Here is a 15,414-nt window from a genome sequence, read left to right as displayed (position 1 = left end):
TTTTACAATAATATTTATTGAATTAGACTAATTTAGTGATTTTACTGTAATTAATAATACAAAAACTGTCAACGTATCAGATGTTTTGTCCCGTAACATGTCCCGGTATAAATGGATTTTACGGTAAAAAATACCGGCACCCTGAGGGCCTGCACTTTTTACCGTAATTTTTTGCAGTGTTCAGGGCCGGATTAACCTATAGGCACACTAGGCACGTGCCTAGGGCCGACGAAATTCAGGGGCCTACGAAAAACTTGGGAGAAAAAAATTTGTTGACAAGAATAATTTAGCTTTAAAAACAACAAGTGTATTTTGCACAAAATTATGAAGATACAAATAAAAATATAATATTTTTCGGTAATAAATTTTTTTGCGGAATCTTATGATCTAATATATTACTTTTTTGCGATTTTTGGATTCAGATATTGCAGATAAAGTTCGATAAACAAATTTGTAAACTAAAATCCATATTAATAAAAATGTTAAAAAAATATATGCAAGAAAATTTTAGCACATATTTTGAAAAGAGGGGAGGAGTGCGGGAAGGAGGGGAGGGCCCAAAAACGGCTATGCCTAGGGCCTACGAAAGGTATAATCTGGCTCTGACAGTGTTCTATTGTATTAAAAAGCTGTACATTTAACGAAGATTATATAATAGGAAGCAAAAATTTAAATGTAAAAAAAATAAAACTTTTTTAATATTTGGGCTATAAATACATTTACATAAGCAAACTATATGGTCATATTAAGGGAAATGATACGGAAAAAAATATCACATGGGATAGCACAAAGTGTATTTTCCACAAAACATTCCTTAGGCGTATAACGAAAATAAACTTATAATTCCCACAGTGAAAATAAGTCGCACTTACCTGCTGACTTCATGCAGCTTCATGAGAGATTTCGATTTGAACATGGGCATTGTTCTTCTTTTGAGCCTAGAAGAAAACAAACACAATAAGAATAAAAGTCATTTCATCTTGTAGAAAAATCGTTTCCGTGAAAACCATATTAAATGTTCGTGTACCCCATAATGAAGTTTTCTCATGTTCTGATCTATCAATGCTTTTTCCAGAAGGAACTTCAGAACAGCAACTGTTCAAATATAAGTTAAATCTCGTCTCTTTATTTCGATCTCTACGTGACTGTTATAGACAGAAATATAGCCATTTTTGGCTGAATGCTGCATTTTATAGTAGTTGTAATAGCAAATTATTAATACTGTTCTGTTTCTCTGTGGAATGAAATCGAAGAAGTTTCCACGCTGCTAAAAATTATGATTTGCTGGCATAAATAAATGTTTTTTTCTTTTCTGTGAAAGAAACCAATGAAATAAAATAAAATATGTAGTGCTTTTACTACCCAGTAAAAAGTAAACATAATATTGTAATTATGATTAATAACTACTGCTTTAGTTTCTGAATACAGTTTAAAATTAAATATACCATTGATTGAAACAAAACTCATTTTGCATGATTTTAGTGATTTCTGTATCAAACTACTATATAAAGTACCGGAACTTTGGGTGCATCATCAGTAAAATCCGTTTTTACTGTAATTTCGACAGCAATATTGATTTAATTAGAGTAATTCTGTAATTTTACAGTAATTAATGTAAAACTTACGGTATATCATTATATTTTTTACTCCATAACATGTTCCTTTTGAAATGGAATTTACAGTTATAAGTATCAGCACTATAAATACCGGTACTTTTTACAGCAGTTTGATTCGGAAATTTTTACAGTGTAGTTAAAATATTCAACTTTCATATTGGGTTAGAGATCACAGAAATGTACAACTCAGTTATGTACTATCATTAGTGAAGTATGTATATTTAGTTCTTAGTTAAGTATGGAGTTTAAAGATACGAATGAAACTTATGATGCCTAAATTAATATCGATATATAAACATAATAGCAAAAATAAAAAGCTCAAGATTCATACTAAGACGCAGATAATCAAACGTACAAACAGTTAAGCAATCATTATTTATGAATTTAAGAAAAAGGAAAAAAGAAACTTAAGGTATCTAAAGTTTTAGATGAATATATAATAAGGAAAATCAGACACTCTAGTTTTTATATTGCGTTGCAGTTTTATGTTTTTTTTTTTTAAAGTTATTTAAAAAATTATGAATATATATTTTTATATTTCAAATTTGATTTGAAAAAAAAAATCAATCAAATATAGAGATTAAAGTAAAGATAAAAGTTTATGCATAAAGACACGAAATCTATGCATTCTGGTTACGTATACCACAAACGAGTAAGATGTTATAAAATAATTCCATTATCAATTGTAGGATATAATTATTAAAAAATAACTTTTAATATAAATAACATTTCTGTAAAAATTTCAATGTCCCTTTTCTATAGGATATTTTGCCGTACTCATTAAAGTGTCATTAATCAAGTATGATTCAAAAATTTCATTTACTTATGCGTATTTAGTGGATCAAAAAGATTTTTTCTTGTCGATAGCATTCTAAAAAGAACTGCCCCAAAACATATAAATTTCATCCTATAATGTGAATAAAACGCGTCATTTAGAAAAAAAAATATTCTGACTTGATTTAAATGGGGAAATGCATTTTTTATTTAATTGTACAGAAAAAAGAAAGCTACACTATGTAAGTGAACTGAATAACAAAAATAATGATTTGACAATGCATTTGTGCAAAGTGATTTGTTGTGAAATAAAAACGTAATTAAACTGTATTTTAAACAAGAAAGGTTTTTTTAAAAATTAAATTTGCGAAACAAATTTATTTTATTTTATTTAAATTAATGTTTGATAAAAAATAAATATGCAGTAAGCTTATTTAAGCTGAAGAGATGGTGTAAAAAGTTCTTCAAACAAATCAATACATTCCGCCCAATTTCATGTTGTAATGATGTTGCCAATTTTATGCTTATCATGAATGTGCAAGATGTCCGAAAAGTCCATTTAAGGGCTCGACCCCTTACTTGATGAGCTGTCTTAACCCCCTTGTCCGAAGCTGCCTGACTCTGAGAGAGTATTGCCACATTTGGAGTAATTAGTTCATTTTTTTCAAAATATGGAACGTGTCTATTTTTACTTATTTACTTTTTTTGATCTTATATGTATTTTTCGACGTATTGCTATCTTACAAATTATTCCAATCCTATTTTAATTTTACGACTAAGGCGCCATCTCCGAACCAATTTGAAACACCTATACATAAATCAATTTGAGGCATGTGCAATATAATGCTCAGAAATATGCATTTATATGAAATAAAAATGAAGGTTTCTTTTAAAGAATTTGAAGCAGCTGCCTTCTCCCCACCTTGAGAGCGTTTCATTTCTTATGGGCTCTTTGTATTAATTCTTCTTAGTTTAAAATGGAGTCTAACCTTACTTCCTTTTGTTCATTGTTGTTTATTGTTGTTTGCAATGATAAGCAATAAGAAACAAAATTAAGTTGTGGTTTATGCTTATTACTGCTATATTTATTTCAGATTTAAGAAACTGGAATTTATTATTTTACTGGAGGTACTTGAACAGATTTTTTTTAAATATTATTTCATTTTATAACCGTCATTGCGCAGCCGTCCCAATTTTGAGTTTGCGAATACCAATATTCAACTTCGTAGTCCTGTAATTTTGATCCCAATCCAAAACACAAGGGTACTCCTGGATCAAGTATTAACTAGCCTTCGTGGAGGACTTTTGGATGAAACTAACACGCATTTGTTTTACATGGAGTAGAAAACCACAAAAACTTTCCATGATTAGCCAAATGACAAGGGGATTCTAATCCATGATCCGTCAACCACTTAGGATATTTGATCGCTCTATCACATGAGCCATCACGGCCATGTTAAAGTAGATTAAAAAAAAATTTTCAGAAGAGAAGAAGTATAACGAGTTCAAAAGCCCGTGTCCCGAGTTCAAAAGCCCGTGTATTTTTTACCATAAAATCTATTTTTAACGGAACATGCTTATAAACAAAAAATCTGATGAACCTTAAATTCTACAGTAATAAATACAAAAAAAATCACTGAATCACTCGAATTAAATAAATATTACTGTAAAAATTACAGTACAATATTTTACGTTAAAATGAGTTTTACGGATGATGCTCCCAAAGTGCCGGGACTTTGTACCGGAATTTGATTTGGAATTTTTTGCAGTCTAGATATTTTCAAACTCCTACCTACCATGTAAAAAAATCTATTTATGAGAGTTTAAAATATGAATTACGCCTAAGAAATATTTTGATGCAACAACTATTGTGCATGCGAATTATGCAAGAAGTAATTATAAGCAAGACAATTGTTCTCGAATTTCTCCTCTGAAAAAACATGGGCAATGAAAACTTGGCTTATAATTGTTTTGTAATAAGGCCTTCAAATGTGACAGATGAATAATACTTAAAATATCTCAATTGGTTTATTCACCTCTAAGTTACATAGCGGTCTTTTACATTTGTTCATAATTCAATAAAAAAAAAATTAGGCTCATTACTTACATGAGTGTTAATGCTACTTATTTTTTAGAATATAATATATAAATCATATATAAAAGATATAAATTATAAGTTACTGATTATTCGTCATGAAACTTGTTATTCCAGTTTTATTGTTGCTTATCATTGACATAACTTCTAGAAAGAAACAATCTATAAAATTATTCAGTATCTTTTTTCTTTTATATGGAAGATATTGCCACATTTAGGATGAAAAAAAAGGGTCAAAGCAAATTTAAATTATCTTGTCTTGTCAAATCCTTTTTTCAGTTTCAAGGATAAAGAATGATTTGAAATCAAACATCAAAAATAAAGGGAATGATTTAAAAAAAAAAATGAAATAACAATGATAAGGAAAATATACGTCAGTTAAATCATACTTATACCAAATCGTTAGTTAACGTTATTTCATTTTTTTTTCAATTTGTAAAAGCACTGACACTTAAATAATAATGGTATGCATCATTTGTAAAATCTATTTATCCGTAAATCAATTTTTACCATAAAATATTATACCGTTATGTACCATTTTACCCAAGGTTAGAAGAATTAAATGGTATATTATCCCCAGTGGTCGGAAGTATATTATCCCCAGTGGTTTTTGTAGTTTTGTAGATTCGTTTTACTAGAATTTATTTGTTTATGCAAGTTTTTCTACTACAATTCACTTATTTCAATTTTTAATAGACTTAATTTTAGCCAAAATTTTAACCTTCTTAAAGAGGTATCAGTTTTAGAAATTTTATCTTACGATTTTATACTATAGCATATTTCTAATAGGTTTAACGAATTACATGTCATTTATTTGAATTCAAATTTATTTTGTGTAATTACATGTCATTTATTTTTGCGAGATATTCTAAGACATTTGTTATTTTCTATAATAACTTTCTTCAGTTTTTGCAGTGAATTTACAAGAATTTAAAACTATTATCGAAATGCCAGTTTGCGCATTGCAACTTGAAAAAGTTTTGATAGAAAACAAAGGGAAAAAATATAATTTTTCGCGTGTTCCCTAAAGTAAATGAACAACTATGTAAAGAATGGATTCCGAAATGACACAGTTAATATAAAACAGCAATACGTTTATTCTGTCGGTAAGAACTTTTATAAAAATTCATTATCTAAATAGAAACCGCCTCGTTACTTCAAAAAGAAAGGCAAGTGAAAAAAATTAAAAAATGGATAAAGTCAAAGAAAATTAAAATGTAAAAAAAAAAGTATAAATAAAATATGTAGTACATAGTTGGAATTCTCCTAATTTCATAACATATTTTTTAATGCAGTTATTCTAAATATTTATGATTTTTTTTAAAAATTATATTCTCTTCAATTTAAATATCTATATATTATATCATCGTAAATTTAGATATCTACAAACAATTGTAAAATTTTTAACGTCATTATGAACCTAAATTATTATTTGTATCAGTAATTAGCGTTTAAGGTTGATGTCTCCTAATGATTAAGTATGAAGAAATTGCTATTAACGGCATATTTTAAAATCAGGGATTCTAAATTTAACTCAACTTATTGTTATAAAAGAATATGTAGATAAAAAGAAGTGTCGATATATGCTTTAATTTTTCTTAACAATTAAAGTTAAAACTGAACTTTTAAAATAAAGTATTTATAGTGTCATTTTCGCCAACTAGTAAAACATTTTTATAAGTTTAAAATGGTATTTTTTTTTAATATAATGGCTAAGAAAGTTTTTTCAAACTATGTTTATGAACGGAAATAATGTGTTAATTACGTAAAGTTTGAAAGCTAATAACCAGAAAAAGTCTAACTTATTTTTACAAAGAGAAAGATGCAAAGTTATCATAATATCTTTGCTTGCTATCTCCGAGATCTGTGGACACAGTGACGTCATGAGGAGGAAAATCGTAGCTTCAGCTCTAAGAGCGGAGTGAACTAGCCCTTCTATTCTCTTTAGCCCTGGCAGCCCACTAGTATTAGAAATATTGGTTGCATTGGAGCCCTGTTTCGGTACTAAACTAACGTTAAAAGTAGTTGACTAAACTTTCGTTCTTCACCTCGGAAGATTCCGGAAGTGTTGCTCATTTATCGTTCCCCAGTGGACACCTATGAACCTAAATCACGGAGGCGAGCAACATTACCCACGCCACACAGCCACAAATACCCCCTAATAGGGTGGGCCACATTCACACATCACACAACAGGGAACAACACACACACATAGAGAGACATCCATGAACTGAGCGGGATTCGAACCCGCAACCATTGGCTTCACAGTCATGCACGCTGACTGCTCGTGCTGAGCAACACTTTCGGCCACTACATTAAAAACTACGAAAAAAAGTAGCGACTACAGTAGTTTCACTATTTGTAGTGCGTTACTTCTAACCACTGATTATCCCCAAAGATGAGTCAAAACTAATTAAGATAAAATTAGGAATAATTTCTCAAATTTTAAAAATTTTCCTTTCATTATTAAAAGATTAACGAGTCGAATCGATTTCAAAATAACGTACAAGCTTATAAAAGAAAGGAAAAATATTTCAGTTTACATGTTTTACTGATATCACGCTCTTCATGATTTTGTAGTAATAAAATCAGTAAATGAAATACACATAGCAACTTTTATAAACAACTATTCTAAACATAGAGGCCAATAATATAACAAGTTTTTAACAGAATGGTTCATGGTCATTCCGTGCGGATCATTTACGTCAAAGTGTTATATCACATTTGAAATTCTAATTAATTCGTGTATCGAGTCTCATGATTTTCTTGTCTCCATTGCATATTTGAATCCATAAACAGTTATCTGATAGCAAACATTTTGTAATAAATGAACACATAATTATTGTTTTGAGACACAATTTTAAATAATGAAACAGGTATTTATGTTTTATAAATCACACTAACATGACTTAACTATTATTTTAAAAACTATATATTTAGTTTTGGACATTCAAAGATTATTTGAGTTTTTTATCATGTGTAACGTATATAAAAACTCCACTGCATTATGATAGGTATGAAGTGTTATTTTTAATAGGTAATGTGGAAAATACTTTTAAATACAACTTTAAACTAAGCAGTTAAAAGAACTGTAAAAAATATTTTTAAACATTAAATGAAATAACAATCATATATAAAAGTTCAAAAAACAAACAAACATAAAACCATATCGCAATTCTATTTAACTATAACTATACTTATACAATTAAAAATGTTCGATTTATTTTTTTATGTCTTAAATTTTCAAGCAACATTTCATAACTTTCAGAAAAATGGTCTGGATATAATCATAGAAATTTTGAAAATAAATAAGACGGTTTTTTTTTGTTCTTCTGCTTATTAATTTTTTTAAAAGTTTTTTTGTAGCTCAAAGTAATTGTTTGGTTGAGGTAGCAAGAAAAAAAAACGTGAAGTATTTTTTTGATAATTTTTAAAACTGTTTTTATTTTTTTAAGAATATAAAAACGTTGCAAAGACAAATTTTTTGTGTGCATTTCATGCGATTATTGTGCGTGTGCTTGAGTTATATCGTTACTGTAGAAACATTCTCCCGTTTGTTTATATACATATATAGACTGAATGAAAAATTAGAAGTTTCACCAAAGTTTAGCGTTAAAAATATCACCAAAATTGATTAACCTTTCCAAATATTTTGAAATTCATTCAAATACTAACCCTTTAAGCCATTTATGCCCTTTCCAGATTGACTTATTCCACTTTAAAAAATAACGTCGCATTTAAGAAACAGGTCTTTTTTATGATATGTCCCCTATGGTATGGCTAAGCAAATATTGGCATTCTGTTAGGCATTATTGTTATAGTTAGCTATACTCAGAGGGTTAAAGGTTTTTCGTTGAAGGTTCTTTCATCAATTATTAGTGTTCTTTTATGTTTTTTAATTTATAAATGCATGTTCTTTGTTAGGTTGTGATAAATAGGTTTTATACAAAAAATGGGTTCTTCATTTGTTATATTTTACACTAATGAAAATACTCTCATTTTAAATTAAGAAAAAAACGATCTAATAATTGCAAACGTCATTTTCTAACCGCTTCGATGAATTTTTGTAATTATTGATCACAAATACTTGTATAATAATAATAATTATGATTCTTTATGAGCAAACACATTTTTAAATAATTATGCTTAGAATGAATAGTTAAAAATATTTTTGAAGTAATGACTATTTTAATAATATTGTCTTCTTGTTGTTCATGACAATCCGTAATTACTATAATTGTACATTTTTGCCAATTTCGTTTTATACATTATTAACGTAAATTATTATAATGATAAATGATTATAACTTTTATTACGATAAGTAACTCACTGTATTGTGCATTAAAATTCATTACGAATTTTTAATAAATTAAGTCTCAATTAGCAATAATTGGCATTCTTTGAAATAAATTCAGTCAGCGAATAGTAAATTGTGCTCTATCCCTCATATGTGCGGGGCTATTCAAAATGACCACAAAGGCCACCTGTGGTCCTATGACGTTGGTTTACATAAATTTTAGCCTGCAAAAAATTGTGTACGTATCGAATCATTTATGCGACGAAATGAGTAAACGAACGAATCATGTTCCCCTTTTTTTATCGTAACCTATGAACAGTAATGAATAAAAGCCCGACACTGGTTCACAGTATACGTTCAAGTTGGTGAATGAAAATGAATAAATAATTCGTAAAAAAAGGGGTATAAAAAAAGAGAGGAAGGAAAAAAAACCCGAAAGGAAATGACAGAAACGTTATTTTTAAATCACGGTTTGCTTTTTGTCTTTCTTATACAGGTAGTTCACTTTTCTTTGCTCTTTTCCAAAATGAAGAAAATTCTGAAAGGCTGTTCGCACATTTTTCTAATTTATGAACAATTTAAAGTCCTCCAGAGACTAAATGAAGAATTATTAAGAATTTGTAGATTCTTAAATATTTTTTTGAATTCTTTCTTCTCTTTGAATTAAACACGCATCAAAGCATGAAAGGGACTTTTTATTTCTTAGATGTCAGTTACAAAATTATGAATATTAAGGAACTCTCTGAGATAATTAATTTTGACTTTAAATAGAAGCTTTATTTCATTAAATTAATGATTAAATATAAATTTTTTTATAGAAAAGATTTAAATTTTTTTGTGAAAAATGGTTATTTTTAAAAATATGTACCACAATAATAAAACAACGAATGAGACGTTAAATAATAATGGTAATTAAATTTTAAAAGAAATGAACTTTTTTAACTATCTTAATTTTTGAAGTCTCTTTTCAAATATTCTAATGCAGAAATTTAATTTCAATTCATTTGATTTAAAATCGTTTCATTGGCACACAATTTGGTGAATAAAAATGAATAAATAAGCCGTAAGAGAAGGAGGGCATAAAAAATTAAAAAATATAATTTTAATTACTTCTCGCCTTTTGTCTCTCTTATACTGGTAGTTTCCTTGTCTTAGCTCTTACAAATTCAAGAAAGTCTGAAGTAGGTTCGCACATTCTTTATTTATGAACAATTCTTCAGAAACTAAAGAAACTAAACAGTTTCTTTAGTTTCTGAATACTGAAGCTCTTCAGAAACAAAATTAAGAATCTTTAGGAATTTGTAGATTCATAATTTTTAAGCATTTTTCGAAATTCTTTCTCCTTTTCGAATTAAACATGCATAAAAGAGACTTTTTATTTCTTAGTTAGATGAAAGCTTTAAAAGTATGAATATTCAGGAACTCTCTGAGATTATTAATTTTGACTTTAAGTAGAAGTTTCATTTTATAAAAGTAATGATTAAATATTAAAATTTTATGAAAATGGTTAATTCCGAAAATATGCACCATAATAATGGGAACAAAGAACGAAAAGTTCAATAATAAGAGAAAATAAATTAAAAATACATCAACTTTTAATGAATATCTTAATTTTTTGAAGACTCTTATCAAGTATAGTTTTGCAGAAAATTGTGTTCAATTCGTTTGATTAAAAATCATTTAATTAACACACGACTTGGTGGATAAAAATGAATAAATAATTTGTAAGAATGGGGGGAGGAATGAAAAAATGAAAATAAAAAATATAATTCAATTTTAATTACTGCTCGATATTGCCATTCTTATAAAGGTAGTTCCCTTTTCTCCAATCTTAAAAATTAATGAAAAGTCTGAAAGGCAGTTCGCAATTTTTTTTTTTTTTACATATGAATAATTTAAAGTTCTTCGGAAATAATTAAGAAAATTATTACGAGATTCAAAATCCTAAAATATTTTTTTAAAAATTCGTTCTAACCTTTCGAATTAAACACATATAATGCATGAAAAGGATTTGTATAAATAACAGAAGTATGAAGAAGTTTTATTTCATATAGTTAATGGGGGTGGTCAATTTTTCATGCAAGAATTTCGGTAAGATGTAAATAGTTGTTTCTGAACCTATATATTATAAGAAATAATGAAAATGGGAATAACAAAAATAATAAATAATAATTTTATTGCATGATTTATTTTTTTGAAGTGTCTCGTTAAACATGGCTTACTGTGCAATTTGAAATAAAATTATTTAACTGAAACACTTTAAAACATATCATCAATGATGGTGACATTTTGAAAATATAATTTAAGACCAACTTGTAATGACGTAGCAAAAATACAACAATTCAAGAGCAATTTGTAGCGACGTTGTGAAATAAAACAATTTAAACACAATTAAAACAATTAAAGAGGAATGTTTCTTTACGGCACATCTTATTTTATCTTACACAAGTGAAGGGGAATTTTGTCAAATAATCTACTGAACATGGAAAAGTTTATCGAATTCCTATCCATTGCCCAGGGAATTTCATCTTTACAAACATATAATGTAAATATAATCTTATTTTATTTGATTAGTATCCCCGTCAGGAACTTCGGATTTTTGACCCCCATATTATAATAGGGGGGTAACCGCAATCTAGGAAATAGGGTCAGATCAGGAGATCGATCCAAAGTTTGGACCTCTTAATGTTAATTTTACTTTTTGCGTATTTCGTCATATCTCGAGAACTTTTAAAGCGAATTGTAAAATTATCGCACACAATTATACAATTCGTTTGTTCAAAGATAATTCCGTTCAAAAACTAAATTTTAGTAAATATTGATTATTTTTTATTATTCTAAGTAATAGTAGTAGGAAAAATTTTGAATTATAAGGTAATTTTTTACATCATTTTAAAGCATGTTATTTTACATCGCAAAATACAAAATTTGAGCTAAATCGGTCCAATAGTTCATGAAAAATATAATTTTAAGAAAGTCGTAAAATTGGATTACTCAGAAACTATAAAATCGATTTCGCTGAAACTTTGTATTTTGCCATATAAAATTCCCTCTCTTAACCAAACTATATTTCCCAGATTGCGGCTGGCTACCCTCTATATTTTACGGGTTAGAAATCCGAATCTATTGAAAAACAGAAATGTCTATTCAGAGAAAGTACGTTTTTGTCTGATTTCGTAGCTTAAACTATCGTTTGCATTAATTGATTAGAATATTGGAGGCTATTATGATTGAGTCCTAGAATGTAAAGATCTGATCCATTAATTAAAAGTTATTCAAGGATAACTTTTTTTTTCTTTTAACATACTGTACATACATTTAGAACGTAAGGAAATTTTCTTCCATATTACTTGTAAGAAATAAAAGAAATATAAACTTCGGAAACATTTTCAGGTAACCACTATATATTCGCCAGTAAATGCATAATATCAACATAAAAGCAAGGATTTAATCTTTAATTCTTAATATGTTTTTTTATGAGCAAAATAAAAACAAATAATTAAAGCTCTTCTGCAAAAAAACAAATAAGATAGGGTGAGCCGAAGAAAAATGTAAACCACACGGCGTCAGTTTTTCCTAGTGCGTAAATACAGAATAAATCTTTTATTGAAAGCAATAAGAATATGCAAATAAAAATATTATAGACATAACCTTGCGTACGAAATGGCCTTACACCGTTTTCAAGGCCGGACTGAGATTTTCTTTTGTTTCTTTTCCTTTTTATCTGCATGAGTAAATTTGTTCGTTTATTTGTTCAATTTACAATTTTATTTTGAGCACATACTATTTATGTGGAGCACAGACATTTTCAAAGAATTTATTAAGGTATTTTCAAGGTTTTATTCATTTATTTTATTTTTAAATGTTCGTTGTTCTCTTTTTTTTTATCTGGTAAAACTGGGAAAAAGTATTTAAATTAATTCGTTATATAATAAGTAAAAAGTGGAATTATTAGTTAATCAATATTTGATATAAATAAGCATAAAATGATTTCTCTGTAGATTTCTATGCTTTTTGTTACTATTTTTATTATTTAATATCATTTTTATTCAACTCATTTTCTCACTTTATTCAGTTTTTTAAAACAATCAGCACATTTTTTTCTCTGATACTCTGTTGATTGCTGGAGGAAAAAAAAACTTTCATGAAAATATGCCTCACAGTTTAAAGTAACTACTACCAATCGCGGAATTTTTTTTCTTAAAAAATTAGTAAATAAATAAAAATAATAAATAAATAAAAATAATAAATAAATAAAAATAGATATTCAATTTTTACCGCTTCTAAATTTCATCTCCATTTTTATTTCTTTACTAGCTGAATACCCGTTGTTCGCGCAAGTGAATAAAAAATAAGCAAAGAATCAATAAATCATTATTGAGAAACACAACGAAATCATACTCAAAACTAAAAACGGACTCAATTATAAAGAGCTTTATAAAAGAACCAAAGTAAGTGAAATTTTTAGGAGACTTAATGAACCAGAAAAAATAACAAAAAGTAGTTGCATCAATATGGGTATGTTTAATGTTAATAGAAGTGTTTTCGCCTTCACTTTTAATCTCAATATAACTAATCCACATCAGTTTTTAGTAAGTTTGCATTTTTTTTTTTAAAATTATAAACTAGGTAGTGCTAAATAAAAGAAAGCAAAGAATTGTGAGTGCTGCCTAATAAATGGGTAATAAAATAGTTCGGACACAACTTTTTTTTTGTTCTAAAAATGCCACTTACCTGGTTCTTCACTAGATTTTTCAACTAATTTCATTTAATTTTTCGCTCATCCATCTCGAACGGTTCGTGGTAGAATATTCCCTTAAGTCATGCATAAACTGAAAGACATTCCAACACAATTAAGCTTACATAATTTTTTATTTGTTGCCTTTTTTGTGGCTTTAAGCTATTAGATTGAGCAAAACACTTTTTTTTGTAGTTCACTCGATCAAAATAAAAATTAACCGTATTTAGCAGCGTTTGGCATGATACTGTTGCTCGAGGCCAACTGTTGGCATTCAAAATTTACCACAATCAAGTAATTTTTACCAGTATTTATCACTTTCGAGTTGTCTTGAATCTCTTTCCACAGTATCTATTTTAAAACTGCACAGTATTGATGCAGGTATCATATATACCAAAATAATACGATGTACCAATCCTAGTATATTTGCTACCTCTTGAAACTGTACCTATTACCATTACCAAGTGTGCAAAACTGCACCAAAAACTTAAACTGCACCCATTACAGCTACCATTATGATGTAGTGGCTATTCCTAAATTTAATTAGGCATTAATAGTGTCTATAGTATGACGATATTTATTAATAGCATCAATAGTACCATTTCTCCATTCATTTTGCTTTTCAGTACATAACATTTTTTAAAATTTTATTTCAATCACTACTGATTTTAAATTATTTATTTTTATAGAAAACCGTTTTAAAAGCATAACTATAAGCAAAATAAACACGTGGTATCAGATAACTTTAGAAGTACCCATCTGGTGACTCAGTCACCAAAGTTCCGTCAGAATTTTAATCATTTAGGGTTCCACGGTGGGAAAAAGATTGAGAACCTTAATTATAGAAAATTAATCTAAATTAGAGGTAAAGATCAGTTAGTGAAAAAACAAAAACACTATGGAGAAGAGGAAATTATTAAAAGAGCGTTATGAAAAATAAACGATACACTGTAAACAAGCATTTTCACCCATAAAAAAACGTTTACTTTTCTCCCAGTGATTATTTAAGGAAATTACAAAAATTTTTCGCTTCTCTGTGCCATCATGTAGTATATATAAATAGAAAATGTATCAGAGATTTCCAATACATAAGCACTGAGAAACAGGTTAAGATTGGAAATAATGTTATTTACTTCACGAAAACGAATTACAAAGAGGAGCTTGCATACGGAAATTAAAATCGAGACCCAGAGCTTCAGTTATTGATTTTGACATGAAGGTGTGTTTGTCTCTAAAACCACGAAGGCTGTCTCTTTTGATCGTTACCCCATAAAAGGGCAAGCCACACAGGCAAGGTCGTTACTTCGAGATCTGGAGAGTCGTTTGGCTAAGGTCACGTTCGATTCACGAGGATGTCGAAGAATGTCAATTAGGCAGGAGGACTGATCGATTTAAGGATTATTGACACTTTTTTTTCCTTAGCTCTCTCTCTTAGCACCCGTTTTTGCTCAATAATGCAAGCACTGCTTTTTCGGGAGATAAAAAGGATCTATGGAGATGGCTTAATTATACACACTGCTCGTCAGCAGTATTTCTTAATTACTGCATCGTGCACTATTTCATGCGATTACTTTCAATTTGTGTAAACTCGAAGAAAAAATTCTGGGAAAATTATCATACTGTATGGTAATGACTTTCCTTATAAAAAGATACCATAATTCCGGTTAATAAAACCAAAAATAATTCATTTGGTAATTTTCCCCATCAAATTCCTTACCGAAAATTCTGGTTTTCAAAACTATAGTTCTTATTACCTCACATTCAGTAAAAAAATACAAAACTGAAAAGTAAATTTAGGCGAATAAATGTTTTTAATGCCTTGCTCTAAGGTATCGTGATAAAATTACCAAGTTTTACATGATTTATCAAATTTTATCACACATTATAAAACCAT

The 15,414-nt window shown here is 28.3% G+C and overlaps 2 protein-coding genes across 6 annotated transcripts in view; one reads left to right on the top strand and one right to left on the bottom strand.

The window, feature by feature from the left end:
* Nucleotides 1-15,414, top strand: part of LOC107454872 (oxysterol-binding protein-related protein 2) — a 108,175-nt gene that overhangs the window by 13,619 nt on the left and 79,142 nt on the right. The gene's annotated exons all lie outside the window — the stretch shown is intronic.
* The window catches only part of fray (oxidative stress responsive kinase frayed), a 103,551-nt gene that overhangs the window by 83,733 nt on the left and 4,404 nt on the right, over nucleotides 1-15,414 (bottom strand). For 3 of the 5 annotated variants that reach the window (XM_071184593.2, XM_071184595.2, XM_071184600.2), the window contains exon 2: nucleotides 873-938. In XM_071184593.2, the coding sequence (XP_071040694.1) occupies nucleotides 873-922 (50 nt within the window). In that variant the 5' untranslated portion in view covers nucleotides 923-938. Of the gene's footprint in view, nucleotides 1-872; nucleotides 939-1,027; nucleotides 1,141-15,414 lie in introns of those variants that run through there. The other 2 variants (XR_015432718.1, XM_043052976.3) reach the window with 2 other exon arrangements.

The sequence above is a fragment of the Parasteatoda tepidariorum genome, chromosome 3, assembly GCF_982258835.1.
Source record: "Parasteatoda tepidariorum strain Cologne lab strain chromosome 3, Ptep-v5.0, whole genome shotgun sequence".
In the NCBI taxonomy this organism is placed as follows: domain Eukaryota; kingdom Metazoa; phylum Arthropoda; class Arachnida; order Araneae; family Theridiidae; genus Parasteatoda; species Parasteatoda tepidariorum.
The sequence above is the reverse complement of the archived record's forward strand: the minus strand, read 5'-3'. Positions and strand labels throughout refer to the sequence as shown.